The 12144-nt window shown below is 47.1% G+C and overlaps 1 protein-coding gene across 7 annotated transcripts in view; it reads left to right on the top strand.

The window, feature by feature from the left end:
- The window catches only part of SHROOM3 (shroom family member 3), a 288650-nt gene that overhangs the window by 254483 nt on the left and 22023 nt on the right, over positions 1 to 12144 (top strand). For all 7 annotated transcript variants that reach the window (XM_072941974.1, XM_072941979.1, XM_072941998.1 and 4 more), the window contains 2 exons: positions 1262 to 4472; positions 10498 to 10571. In XM_072941974.1, coding sequence (XP_072798075.1) covers positions 1262 to 4472; positions 10498 to 10571 — 3285 coding nt within the window. The remainder of the gene's footprint in view (positions 1 to 1261; positions 4473 to 10497; positions 10572 to 12144) is intronic.

Below are 12144 nucleotides of genomic sequence, written 5' to 3' on the forward strand. Positions count from 1 at the left end.
AGTCTTCTTTTCCTTGAATTCCTGTACCAGTTTTGACTCAGAATATGATCCTTCTAGTCTCTTCCCACATACTCTGGAGACAGTCCAGCCATTCAGCACTGCCATATCCTGGGCCAGTGAGACACCACATTCACTTACAGGAGATCTAGAAATATAATAATAGCTCCATGAATTTTAATCGTGCCTGGCTGCCTAGTCATTTAAAAATGGAAAACCTTAGGCAAGAGCTCTTAATTCTTCTTTACTCTTCTTTAGGGAATAGTGAGCCACAAACGTGTGAACTGTTGAGACTGCTATTTGATTTCTGAACTACTGATTCCTTCCTATATCTATGTCCCTCCTCCCCCAGCATGTTGGGGAAGTATATTTTGAAACTGTAATTAAAGCTAATTACAAGTAATTCTGTTCCAGGCAACTTTCTGGGGTGTATGATGCCAGGAGTCAGAGTCATTCCGCCTCCCCCAGGCAGGCTCTGAAAATCACCTGGAGGAGCCTGTGATAGAGAAAGTGTTACCGTCTGAGTGTATGAGACTGTGCCCAGACTCTGAAAGTCGTCCACGGGTGATGGATGCCCAGCACCCAGGAGCCTCCTGTGACTGGGCCTCCCTCTCGTTCTCTCTCGTCTGCTCTTTCTGACTCTTATCTCCCTCTCTGTCCTTCTCTCATTCAGTTTCATGTTTGGCTTTCTCACCACAAACAAATTGTCTCTTGTACAGTTGGGATTCCAGGAAGATTGCCAGAGAGTAGCCGTTCAATTCCATAAAAAGGAAAGATATTAACTAAAACCATGTACATGTGCAGAGTCTCCCTCACCCAGGCGCGTGCCTGGTCTCTTACTAAGCTTTCCCCCTTCTTCCCACAGCCTGCCCCAAGGGACACAAAATGCAGTCTCCGTCCCTCGCCTCTTTCCTCGCCCACCTCTCGCATTTCTTGGTCTATGCAGAATGTTACTCCTGGCACATAACAAATCACATCAATGTGCTGCCTGTGCCCGAAGGCCACCTGGCTTCCTTGTTCTCCCCACTTCTCCCCTGGTGAGCCTGGGTGATTAATTAGAGGCACACAGGTTATGGTGTTGGGCAATTACTCCTAGTGACGACACGTAGGGAGGCCGAGTCAGGCCCAAATATGGCCCTTTCCCTGACCCTTCCAGAAACCAAACATCTTGCACAAGAGTACATTTATAAGCTGGGTCCTGTGCCTATAAGCCTGCTGAATGCTAGCAGCTCAGTGCTGACTGCTTTGCCTCCGTCTCTTCCAGCTCCTCTACCAGTGACCTCTCCAACTATGACCATGCTTATCTGAGGCGGAGCCCTGACCAGTGCAGCTCCCAGGGGAGCATGGAGAGCCTGGAGCCCAGCGGGGGATACCCTCCCTGCCACCTTCTCTCCCCGGCCAAGTCCACCAGCAGCATCGACCAGCTCAGCCACCTCCATAACAAGAGAGACTCGGCTTACAGCTCCTTCTCCACCAGTTCTAGCATCCTTGAGTATCCGCCCCCAGGCGTCTCTGGCCGGGAGCGCTCAGGCTCCCTGGACACCACTTCTGCTCGAGGTGGCCTCCTAGAAGGGATGAGGCAGGCAGACATTCGCTATGTCAAGACAGTCTATGACCCCCGGAGGGGAGTCTCAGCCGAGTATGAGGTGAACTCTTCAGCCCTCCTTCTCCAAGCTAGGGACACCCGAGCATCCACAGATGGTCAGGGCTATGATAAATGGCATAATGTTCCTCGGGGCAAGGGAGCGCCACCTGCTTCCTGGAGCCAGCAGTGCCCCAGTTCTTTGGAGACCGCCGCTGACCACTTGCCTCCTAAAGTGGGCGCACCTCTGCCCCCGGCTCGGAGTGACAGTTATGCCGCCTTTCGGCAGCGGGAACGGCCCGGCTCTTGGTCCAACCTTGATCAGAAACGGTCCTGCCGGCCTCAGGCCAACTCTGCAGGCGCCCTGAAATCTCCCTTCATGGAGGAACAGCTGCATACGGTGCTAGAGAAGAGTCCAGAAAACAGCCCCCCCGTGAGGCCCAAGCATAATTACACACAGAAGGCCCAGCCCGGCCAACCTCTGCTGCCAACTGGCATCTACCCGGTACCTGCCCTGGAGCCACACTTCGCCCAGGTGCCCCAGTCTTCCGTGAGTAGTAATGGCACGCTCTACCCTGCACTGGCCAAGGAGGGCGGGTACACCACTCCCCAGGGAGTTTGCGACAAGATGGCTGCCCTCGACGAGAATGGGAACCAAAATGGCTCTAGCAGGCCTGGCTTTGCCTTCTGCCAGCCCCTAGAACATGACTCCGTGTCCCCAGTAGAGAGGAGACCCGAAACTTCAGCCAAATGTGTCCCCTACAAAGTCCATTTCCCTTCAGTGCCTGAAAACGAGGAGGAGACCTCCCTGAAGAGACACCTCACACCTCTCCAGGGTGACAGCCCACTTCCCAGTGAGAGAAAGAGCTCCCACGGCAACAAGTACTCTCATTACCATGGCCTCCAGTCCCCTCAGGCTCAGGCCTGGCACGTGGGTGAAGACAAGCGATCTTTCATGCCCTCAGAGCCTTGGGAGGGGGATTTTCATGAAGACCATAATGCCAACCTCCAGCGGAGGCTCGAGAGAGGCAGCCTAGGCCAGAGCATGCCAAGCAACTTTGGCAAGGCCAAATCTGCCTTCTCCTCCCTCCAGAACATTCCTGAGAGTCTAAGAAGGCAGAGCAGCCTAGATTTAGGAGGGGGAGCCCAGGATGTCTACCTGGGTGGCCGGCCGACTTGTGCAGTCAATGCCAAGGCAGAGGACTCTGGAAGGAAAGTTGTTCCTGATCACAGGAGCCACCTGGACAGGTCAATTTCTTGTCCAAGGCCAGAGGGGAGAACTAGTGCCTTGGCTTCTTTCCACAGTTCAGACCCAGGGTATGAAGAGCCGCTCTCCCCACGCCCCCAGGAGACATGGAGCCTGGGCCGAAGGAGGCTCAGCTCCAGCAGCGCCTCGACTTCGCAGGGCTTTCAGTATGGGAAGCCCCACTGCTCAGTGCTGGAGAAGGTTTCCAAGATCGAGCAGCGAGAGCAAGGGAGCCAGAGACCCCCAAGTGCGGGAAGCAGCTCGAGTTATGCCTATAACCACAGGCCCAACAGGACATTTCCAACTTCCAATCCTTTGGAGGAGACAAAAGCCCACATCCGTTTTTCCGAATCCACTGAACCCCTAGGCAGTGGGGAGCAGCACTTCAAAAATGAGGAGCCGAAGTCAGAAGAGGCTTCCTGGCAGCCGTGTGGTCAACAGCCGAGGCGGGGTCCTGAAGGCGGCCGGGGCCCCCAACTTCGAGCCGGAGAAGCCACCAGGCAGGACACTCGCCTACTCCGCAGCCAGAGCACCTTCCAGCTCTTCAGCGAGGCCGACAAGGAGGCTGTCTGGCGGGACGAGAGGCCTGGCACGCCCGAGTCGCCTGAGTCGCCAGTGCCAGACGCCCCCTTTAGCCGCGCCTATCGGAATAGCATCAAGGATGCACAGTCCCGTGTCCTGGGGGCCACCTCCTTTCGACGCCGGGACCTCGAGTTGGGGACGCCCGTGGCTTCCAGGCCCAGGCAGCCGCGACCTGCCTCGGCCCATGTGGCGCTTTGGAGCCCCGAGGCGCGCGTTTCCACCTCCCCGCACACCCCGCGGGAGCGGCACAGCGTGACCCCGGCCGAGGGCGACCCAGCCCGGCTTGCGCCCCCCGCCGCCCGGAGAGGAGCACGCCGGCGCCTGACCCCCGAGCAGAAGAAACGCTCGTACTCGGAACCCGAGAAGATGCACGAGGTGGGGGTCTTGGAGGAGGCCGATCCGGCGACCCCGGGCCCTCCGAGGAAGGGGACGCATTTCGCCGAGAACTCGGTGGCTGACCGGCGCCGTATCTTCGAGCGCGACGGCAGGGCCTGCTCGACCCTCAGCCTGTCCGGGCCCGAGCTGAAGCAGTTCCAGCAGAGCGCCCTGGCCGACTACATTCAGCGCAAGACCGGCAAGAGGCCCGCCGCCGGCCTCCAGGAGCCCCGGCCGCTGCGGGAGCGCGCCCAGAGCGCCTACCTCCAGCCCTCGCCCGCGGCGCCCGAGGGCCCCGGCCTCGCTGCGGCCTCCAGCCTCTCCTCGCTGCGGGAGCCCAGCCTGCCGCCCTGCAGGGAGGCCGCCCACCTGCCGGCCGCCGCAGTGGGGGGTGGCGGGGAGCCCTCGCGCGTCCCTCGAGATCGCAGCAGCTCCTTCGCCGGTGGCCGCCTCTTTGGAGACCGGCGCCGTGGGGACCAAGCCCCGAGAGAGCTGCTCGGTGGAGCTAACGGCGGGCCAAAGGGCCCCCAGAGGCTGGACCGGACCCCTGGGGAGCCCTCCCCGTGGGGGGCCGTGGCCGGGAGGGCTGGGAAGTCCATGTCGGCCGAGGATCTGCTGGAGCGCTCAGACGTCCGTGCCGTCCCTGTCCACATGAGGTCACGGTCATCTCCCATCGCAGACAAGCGCCAGGTATGTGCAGCCAGTGGGTCCTAGGGCTGCCCCTTCCGTCCCGGAAGCTGTAGTGCAGCTTCTCGAACCCTTCTCCCCACTTTATTTTCCTTTTACTTGCAGGAGAATAGCATTTGTTTTCATGAGGTGACACGTCTTTCTCAGTGCCCCTGTCTGTTGAGATCCTTACAGAGATACATATGGCTGTATAGAAATTTTATGCAAATACATATATCATGTGTAGATATACATACTGATATCTAGATACGTGTGTCTACAGACACACACAGTAGGCCCTATATCGGTTCTGCACTGGAATGGAAAGTATTCAGAAAAATTTCAGAAAGTTCCAAAAAGCAAAACTTGAATTTGCCAGCACGCTGGCAACAGTATCCATAGTATATGCATTGTAAGTAATCTAGAGATGATTTAAAACATACAGGAGAATGTGTGTAGATTATATGCAAATACTATGCCGTTTTATATAATAAGCATCAGACAGATTTTGGTGTCCGTCCCTGGGGGTCCTGGAACCAATCCCCTGGGGATACCAAGAGCAGACTGGATATAATATATACACACATACACATATATAGTATATAATATTATATAGGGTATGGAATAACTTCATTTTAGTGTCACCCACCTCTTAGTGCAAGAACTGGGTTAGGGAAAGTTAGGGATTCCCTTTTTTGGCTTTTTTGGAGGCTTTTTTTTTTTTTTTTGGGGTCTAATTTTAAATTCATGAATAGAGGCTGCCTCAGTATTTTAAAGATTTTAGCTTTGTACCCTCTTTGTTTCTGTTGGACTTCTGCATTTACAAAATAGGTAGTTATTGACTTTGCTAATTCTTGGTTTATTGAGTTCCAGACCCTCAACTAAGTATGCTTTTACATTTACTATATCATTAATCCTCACATTAATTCTGTGTAGTAGAATATTTTATCAACATCAAACCCATGTCTCTCTAACTTTCACCTGAGCTCTTTCTTTGCATTATCTTGGCAAGATAGGAGACGCTCAGACTTTTACATCATCACAGAAAAGGATTTTCTAAGAAAGTCTCCCGAACCGTGCAAAGGTCATGAAGTGCTTTCCACTGAAAATTTTAGGCAGAGCTAGGGAAAAAACCCAAGCACACTGACTCCCAGGTGTCTATTAATTTCCCTTATTCTTGGCCCATCCTCAGGCTCTACTTGCACTGCAGATCAGTGGCCTGCCCCGTGTGTGGTTCCCTTCCCAGGTGAGAAGGTACTAGGAATTCACATATATGTTAGCACAGGGGAGAACACCCCTCCTTCCTTTGTGCTGTCTCAGATTCTGTTTTCCCCAGCAGAGAACCTAATCATTCAGCAACCATTTGTAAAGAATATGCTTTATGAAAAGGACTGTATTACAGGGTTGAAGGAAACACAAAATAAGTCTTATGCCTTTCTGGGGTTCACTGAACTGAACAAGAAACATGAACTTATATATAAATGACATGAATGGTGAATGCTCTGGGAGTGGTCATACATAACATGTTATGGGAGGGACAGTGATTAACTCTGAGGGAATCTGAGAGAGCATCTCATGAAGGAGATAGGATTTGACCCAGGCTGTAAAGGATGGGCAGGATATTGGCAAAGGATTGGGGGTTGAGTGTGGGAGGCACTGAGTTGGAGGAAACAGCTTCAGACGAAGATTCACCCATTGTTGCGTGAGAAATATGTTTGCTGCCCTGCTTCTGAAACACACATACACAAGCCTTCTGGGAGAAAATAGTGCTCCCTCCCAAGTATTTTCTATTCAGAAGTATTTTCTCCCCTGTATAAATACACACACACACACACACACACACACACACACACATCTACAGAGGCCATCCTCAATAGGTGTCCAATGGCTGTTTTTTTCTCCCCTCAGAATGAAGAACAGAGCTAATTTCCAGTCCTCATCCTACCCCTAAAACGCCTTTAAAATCCATGTACGTAACATGCCATCTCAGCTAGATGGGCCTCAGAAGCTTACTGCCTAGCAAAACAAACATGTTCTTCATTTCTCTCCCTGTATTCTAAAGAAAATAGAAACGTTTGGGTGAGAACCAAAGCATCTGTTGTTTATTCCCCCTTATGCCAAACGGGGGAAATATTTCAAAGTGAAATACTTTATCTGTGCTGCTTTGCTCCTACCAGTTCTGAAAACAGGTTATCATCCCCCAGATCGCAGCTCTTTTCTTGGGCTTCCGCCTTCACTTCTGCGCTCAGCAACCACACCTTGCTGCCCTGAGAGCTGGTCCCTGGCAAGGTCTGGCCCTCACATCTTCATACATCCATTATCTACCTTAGTTATAGAACTAGTTAAAAAACAAGATTTAAACTAGTCTCCACATAATTATTGTGGTTATTATTTCAAGATATTCTTCTCTTTTTTTTTTTAATTTGGACAAATTCCAGGAACTTTACCATTATCGTTAAGCTTTGGTGAAGCTATTAAATAAGAATTTTTCTCATCCCAGCTTTAGAGAACTCCAAGAAATTAAGTAACCCTGTAGAGACTACACCATCTGCCTGAGTTAAACCCAAAATGTGGAGTCTGTTTCTGGTTCTGGCTCAGTCCACAGCATCTGGAACAAATGCTGCTTGCTCCTGCCAACCAGATGCTAATAGAGCAGGATTTTACCAGCTTTTGACAAGGATTCAGCTCCTTTTCAAAAGTCCATTAGTGAGGATAGTTTCTGCTTCCAAAACAAGGTCAGCATAGACATCAACTTCTCTGTTTATAAAAATTCTTCATTCTTGGGCCTGAAATGACAACTGCAGAAGGCTGCCACCATTTGAAGCCTGAGACCTGCTCACACACTCAGCAGGCCTGGACTCTCTGTAGCCAGCTGTGATCCTCTCTGAGCAAGCAGCCTCCCTTACTGCTCCTTCAGTTTCTCTTAATTTGAAAGATGTAATTGCAGAACAAGCGGATATTAGTGATGGAGCTAAAGGGCACATCAAATTCCTGGCTATTTCCTAGTAAGAGACTTTGGAAAACTGAACCTTTTTAAAGCAGATGAGCCCTGCAAAGCTGCAGGGAAAAAAAAATCCAAACATTTCTGCCTTGGAGTTAGAAACTTACACCTATTCATTGCATAGATCTAAAATATAGCAAAATAAATAAATAAAAAGTTAAAATAATAAAATATAGCAGAGGCTATAAAAAGAAACATTTGGTTTTTTTCTTTTTGAGGAGGGGAAGTAATTAGGTTTATTCATTTATTAATTTTGTGCATGCTAAGCATGTGCTCTACCACTTGAGCTATACCCTAGCCCCAAGAAACCTTTTGGAAATGCTTCCTGGTAGGGTATTCCCCCCACCCCAGATGCTGAGTTAGAGTCCCCTCTGGTTCTCACTGTATTTTCAGAGACCTTCATTTCTGGTATGTAACACATTCACCATGTGATGATGTGACAAATGTTTAATTGCTGAGGAAATTGCTCAATGCATGAAACTCCACAATGTTGGATGTAGGCTTGATTCTGTAAGATGCAGCTTGTAATCATTTTTAGCACCCATTGAAGCCTGGGGATAAATAACAGAATCAACTTTCCACAAGAGGCAAAGTTACAAATAGCTACTAATTGTCAAATGTGTACTCTGTGCCAGTCATTGTACTGTGTTTTATAAGCATAAAATTAACCCTACATCTGTGCAAAGGAGGAGATAGTATTGTTTTCCCTATATTTTGATGAGAGAACTGAGGCACAGAAAGGGTGAGAAATTTGCCCAAGGTAGTGGGAGCAAGGTTTTGACCCTGTCCTGTCTGACTCTAGAGGTTCTAAGTCACTCTACCATGCTGCATCCTGGAATTAAAAAAGACTGGGGGAGGGAAGGGAGGTGGGAGTTCAAGATCTTATATCTGAAAACTCCAGCCAATGAATTGATTTCATTTTAACATTTATCAATTGCTGTTAATTTACATTTAAATAACATTTTAAGATTCTTTAAAATTAATTTCTATATTCATAGTAGCAGATACTTGAAACTGATATTCCAAAGTAGATGACTATTGTCTTCATATTTCATTGGTCACATAGACATTAGGATATCTAACTCAGAACCCAAAGCAAGAGTGAGAAGTGGGATTCAGTAGGACTTAGGTTCATAGTTTTAAGTATACTGTGCCTAATGAAGAACAAGAACTGGTGTATTTTTAAGTCAGTCGTCAGAAGTTAGAGACAAAAACAAAACACTTAACAAATTAACAGACAAATACATGCTTAACAAGTGTCTGTTCCTATAGCTCTATACCTGGTGTGTCTCCCATAGCCACTGCTTTTTCCTGAATTGCCATAATAGTTTATACTTCTTGCCAGTTTGCAGAAAATCAAGTCTTCTTTGACAGTACATATGTGCCCAGTCGAAGTGAATAAGTGCAACTGGAATATATCCCCCTAGGGCTTTTTACTAGGTTGGAACGGCATTTTCCTTTGTCCAAATGGTATTTCCATTGATGCGAGATTCCCTTAATGGCCTATTATTGGGTCTAACTTCCTTTATTTTATGCACACTCACATAAATATCAAGCTCATACTGTAATTCAAAGGAAATAATAGAATGGAAATATATATTTAAACATTACTAGGTTAGGAGCTTTAAGGGGATCGAGAGGCTTTTTCAGTTAATTACTGGCAAAGCTGAACATTCATGTCAACAGAGGAGGTGGAGTGGGGAAAGACTCTAAAAGGACCAGAAGGTTTCGTGGAGAGTGGGAAGTCCCATTCCCTCTGGTGATATTTGAGCAAATCAGAAACACATGGAATTCCCTTTTCTCAAAGCACGGACATCTGATTACATCCAGCTCAGCCAGCATCCAACTTAAGATTCCAAAGACTGATCTGAGGCTTTGAGGACATGATGGTTTGAATCCTAGCTCCTCAACTTACTCATTTAACTGTGGGTGGGATACTTACCCTCTCTGAGCTGCAGTTACCCCCCCTCTCCCCACTGTTATGGATTAAATTACAGGAGAAATGTCAGGCGCCTAACACAGCTCCAGGCACATAATCTGAGGAGTGTGAGGAACGTGGCAGTGTCTGGCACACAGTAGGCGCCCAGTGAGGGGCAGCGGCAGTCACTAATGACATTCGGGGTTGTTTCTTCTCCGAGCCTAATCCCACCTTTGGCTCTTTTTGTTTGTTTATTAGTACCTCTACCACTGACTAGGGGGGAAATAGAGAGAAAGGGGGTGAAAGCAATTAGCCCTTTAGACAGAGGAAGTGGTGAAACAAATTGCTGAAATTAAGTTTAGGGATTATATACGGATTTAATTTTTCTGTTTTCTATCTGTCTCCTATTATCATAAGTAAGTGAGAGTTACATCAGTAGCAACATCATTGTTTTCATCCGGGAGGGGCCTCATCAAATGAAGTGAATTTTACATGATGAAAAACTGACCTACAACCCTCTCAGGAAACCAATATATACCCTTACTAAAAACAAAAACAAACGAATAATGAATTCCCTTGAAGTGTCCCCAGAGTCACTGATATGACATGTGGGTGAGATGTTTTTCCCAGAGAGAACATATTTCAACCTGATTACAAGCCAGATTCATATCTAATTCTTGAGATTTTTGCTAAATTCAATAAACTGTCCTTTTCCTGTCATCTCTCATATCTCCCTATTGCTGTTTCAAAAGCTTGGCCCTTTGAATTATTTTTTAACATTATATTTCAAGTTTAGCAGTTGCTTTGAACTCTGGAGATAATTGTCATCAGATGCCTCTTGCTTAGAAAATGTCTTTGGAGAGGTACCTGGTGAGATACACTGAGGTTCTACAACTTGTGACCTTGGGAAAGTTAACCTCTTTGGGCCTGTGTCCTCATCGGTGCAGTGGGGTTAACAGTACTTCCTGGAGCTTTGAGGGTGGAATGGGTTAGTATGTAAGAGTGCCACCATGGTGCCTGACAATAAGTAGTAGACATCCAGTAAATGCTCCTCCTTTCTACCTCCACCCATGTGAGAATTTAAACACCTGTTAGTTGGTAATAACGCTTTCCCTTTCTTGTGTTTTAAGGATGTGCTTTTGGGGGACAGCAGTGGCTTTGGTCGTGTGAAGGATCCATGTTATTTGCCTGAGCCAGGACCCAGGTACGTATGTGTTTATGATGCCCTCTGCCTTATGAATGCTGCTGGAGTTAAATGTTTCTGTTCCTCTCTACCAGAAACTGAAACGTGATGTTACGATGTTTCCTAGTGTCATGTGCTGCCTTTTCAGTTTGTCTTGGCCATGAGGAACTTCATTTTTTACTTAAACATGCCTTTCTCTAAGAATACTATACATAATAGGTTTTGAACGTGCACTGTTGAGGCAGTGGTTGACTTCTTGTAAGCTGAGCCTCAGAATCGTTGTGGTTGTGCTCTTCTCAGGTGCATCCTCCAGCTCGCACACACACGGCCTCCTCGTGTGGCTGATCCCTTCCAGCTCTGTGCCGGAGGATCGGGTCTGCAGAACAAAGCACTAGGGGAAGAATGAGCATTTCACGAACAGCTTCACAGAGCAAGACAAATGTGCAGGAAGCACCTGGAGTAAAAAAACAAAGCCCCAAAATCAAAAATTTAGGCACTTACATGGAAAATAGCAGGAAAATCATTTTTGTTTTTTTTTTAATTGCCATCAAAATAATTTCCCTTTGGTAGAAAAATATAATGGACAAGTTTTTAGGATTTGAATTTTTGAACTGTTCATTTGTAGCCTAATAAGTAGAAATTTCCAAATAGAGTTCAAATAGAGTTCCCCCTGAACCACATGCCTGTATGTAGTTTTAATGCAGCATTGAGACACTACCACTGTACTCTGTTATTGCTAATGCAGTGCATTTAAACCCTCTCTACTACCCCCCATGTTTTTTCAAGCCAGTTCCTTAATTTTTGTAGTATTTCATTCAATCATTGTTTCTCTTTTTCTGTATTCACCTTCTCAATAACTCAGCCTAATACTACCAGCATGATCAGGAAGCTGGTGTTAAGTTACCTCCTTCACTGCCAAGAGCAGCCTTCTGTAGTTATGTGCTCTTATTCCTGTAGGTGTGCCTGTAGTGAAGAAAGTAGTCAAGGTGAGGCTGAGGACTTTAGTGTGGGTGCACTAATTAAAAGCTACAGACAAGGGAAGACTAACAGTGAACAAGAACTCTGCCAAAAGAGAATTAGTCTGAAGGCTAAGGTGAAACTAAACTCAACCACAAAAAAATCAAATAGCTCAATTACAAAAAGGACTTGAATAGACATTTCTCCAAATGGCCACCAGGCACATCACTAATGATCAGAGAAGTACAGATCCAAACCACATTCATTAGGGTGGCTACTATCAAAAAAATATAAAAGTGCAAAAAAAGAAAAAGAAAAGTGCTAGTGAGGATGTGGTGAAACTGGAACCCTTGTTGTTAAATGGTACAACTGCTATGGGAAGGGGGAAGATACAACTCAAGTGGTAGAGTACATGCCTAGCATGCACAAGGTCCTGGGTTCAGTCCCCAGTACCTCCTTTAAAAATAAATAAATAAATGAACCTAATTAACCCCCTCCAAAAAAAAACTGCTATGGGAAAAAGTATGGAGAGTCCTCAAAAAATTAAAATCTATCATATGACTCAACAATCCCACTTCTGAGTATAAATCCAAAAGAATGGAAAGCAGTGTCTTAAAGAGATATTTTCATACCCATG

The sequence above is a fragment of the Vicugna pacos genome, chromosome 2 (genome assembly GCF_048564905.1).
Source record: "Vicugna pacos chromosome 2, VicPac4, whole genome shotgun sequence".
Taxonomy (NCBI): domain Eukaryota; kingdom Metazoa; phylum Chordata; class Mammalia; order Artiodactyla; family Camelidae; genus Vicugna; species Vicugna pacos.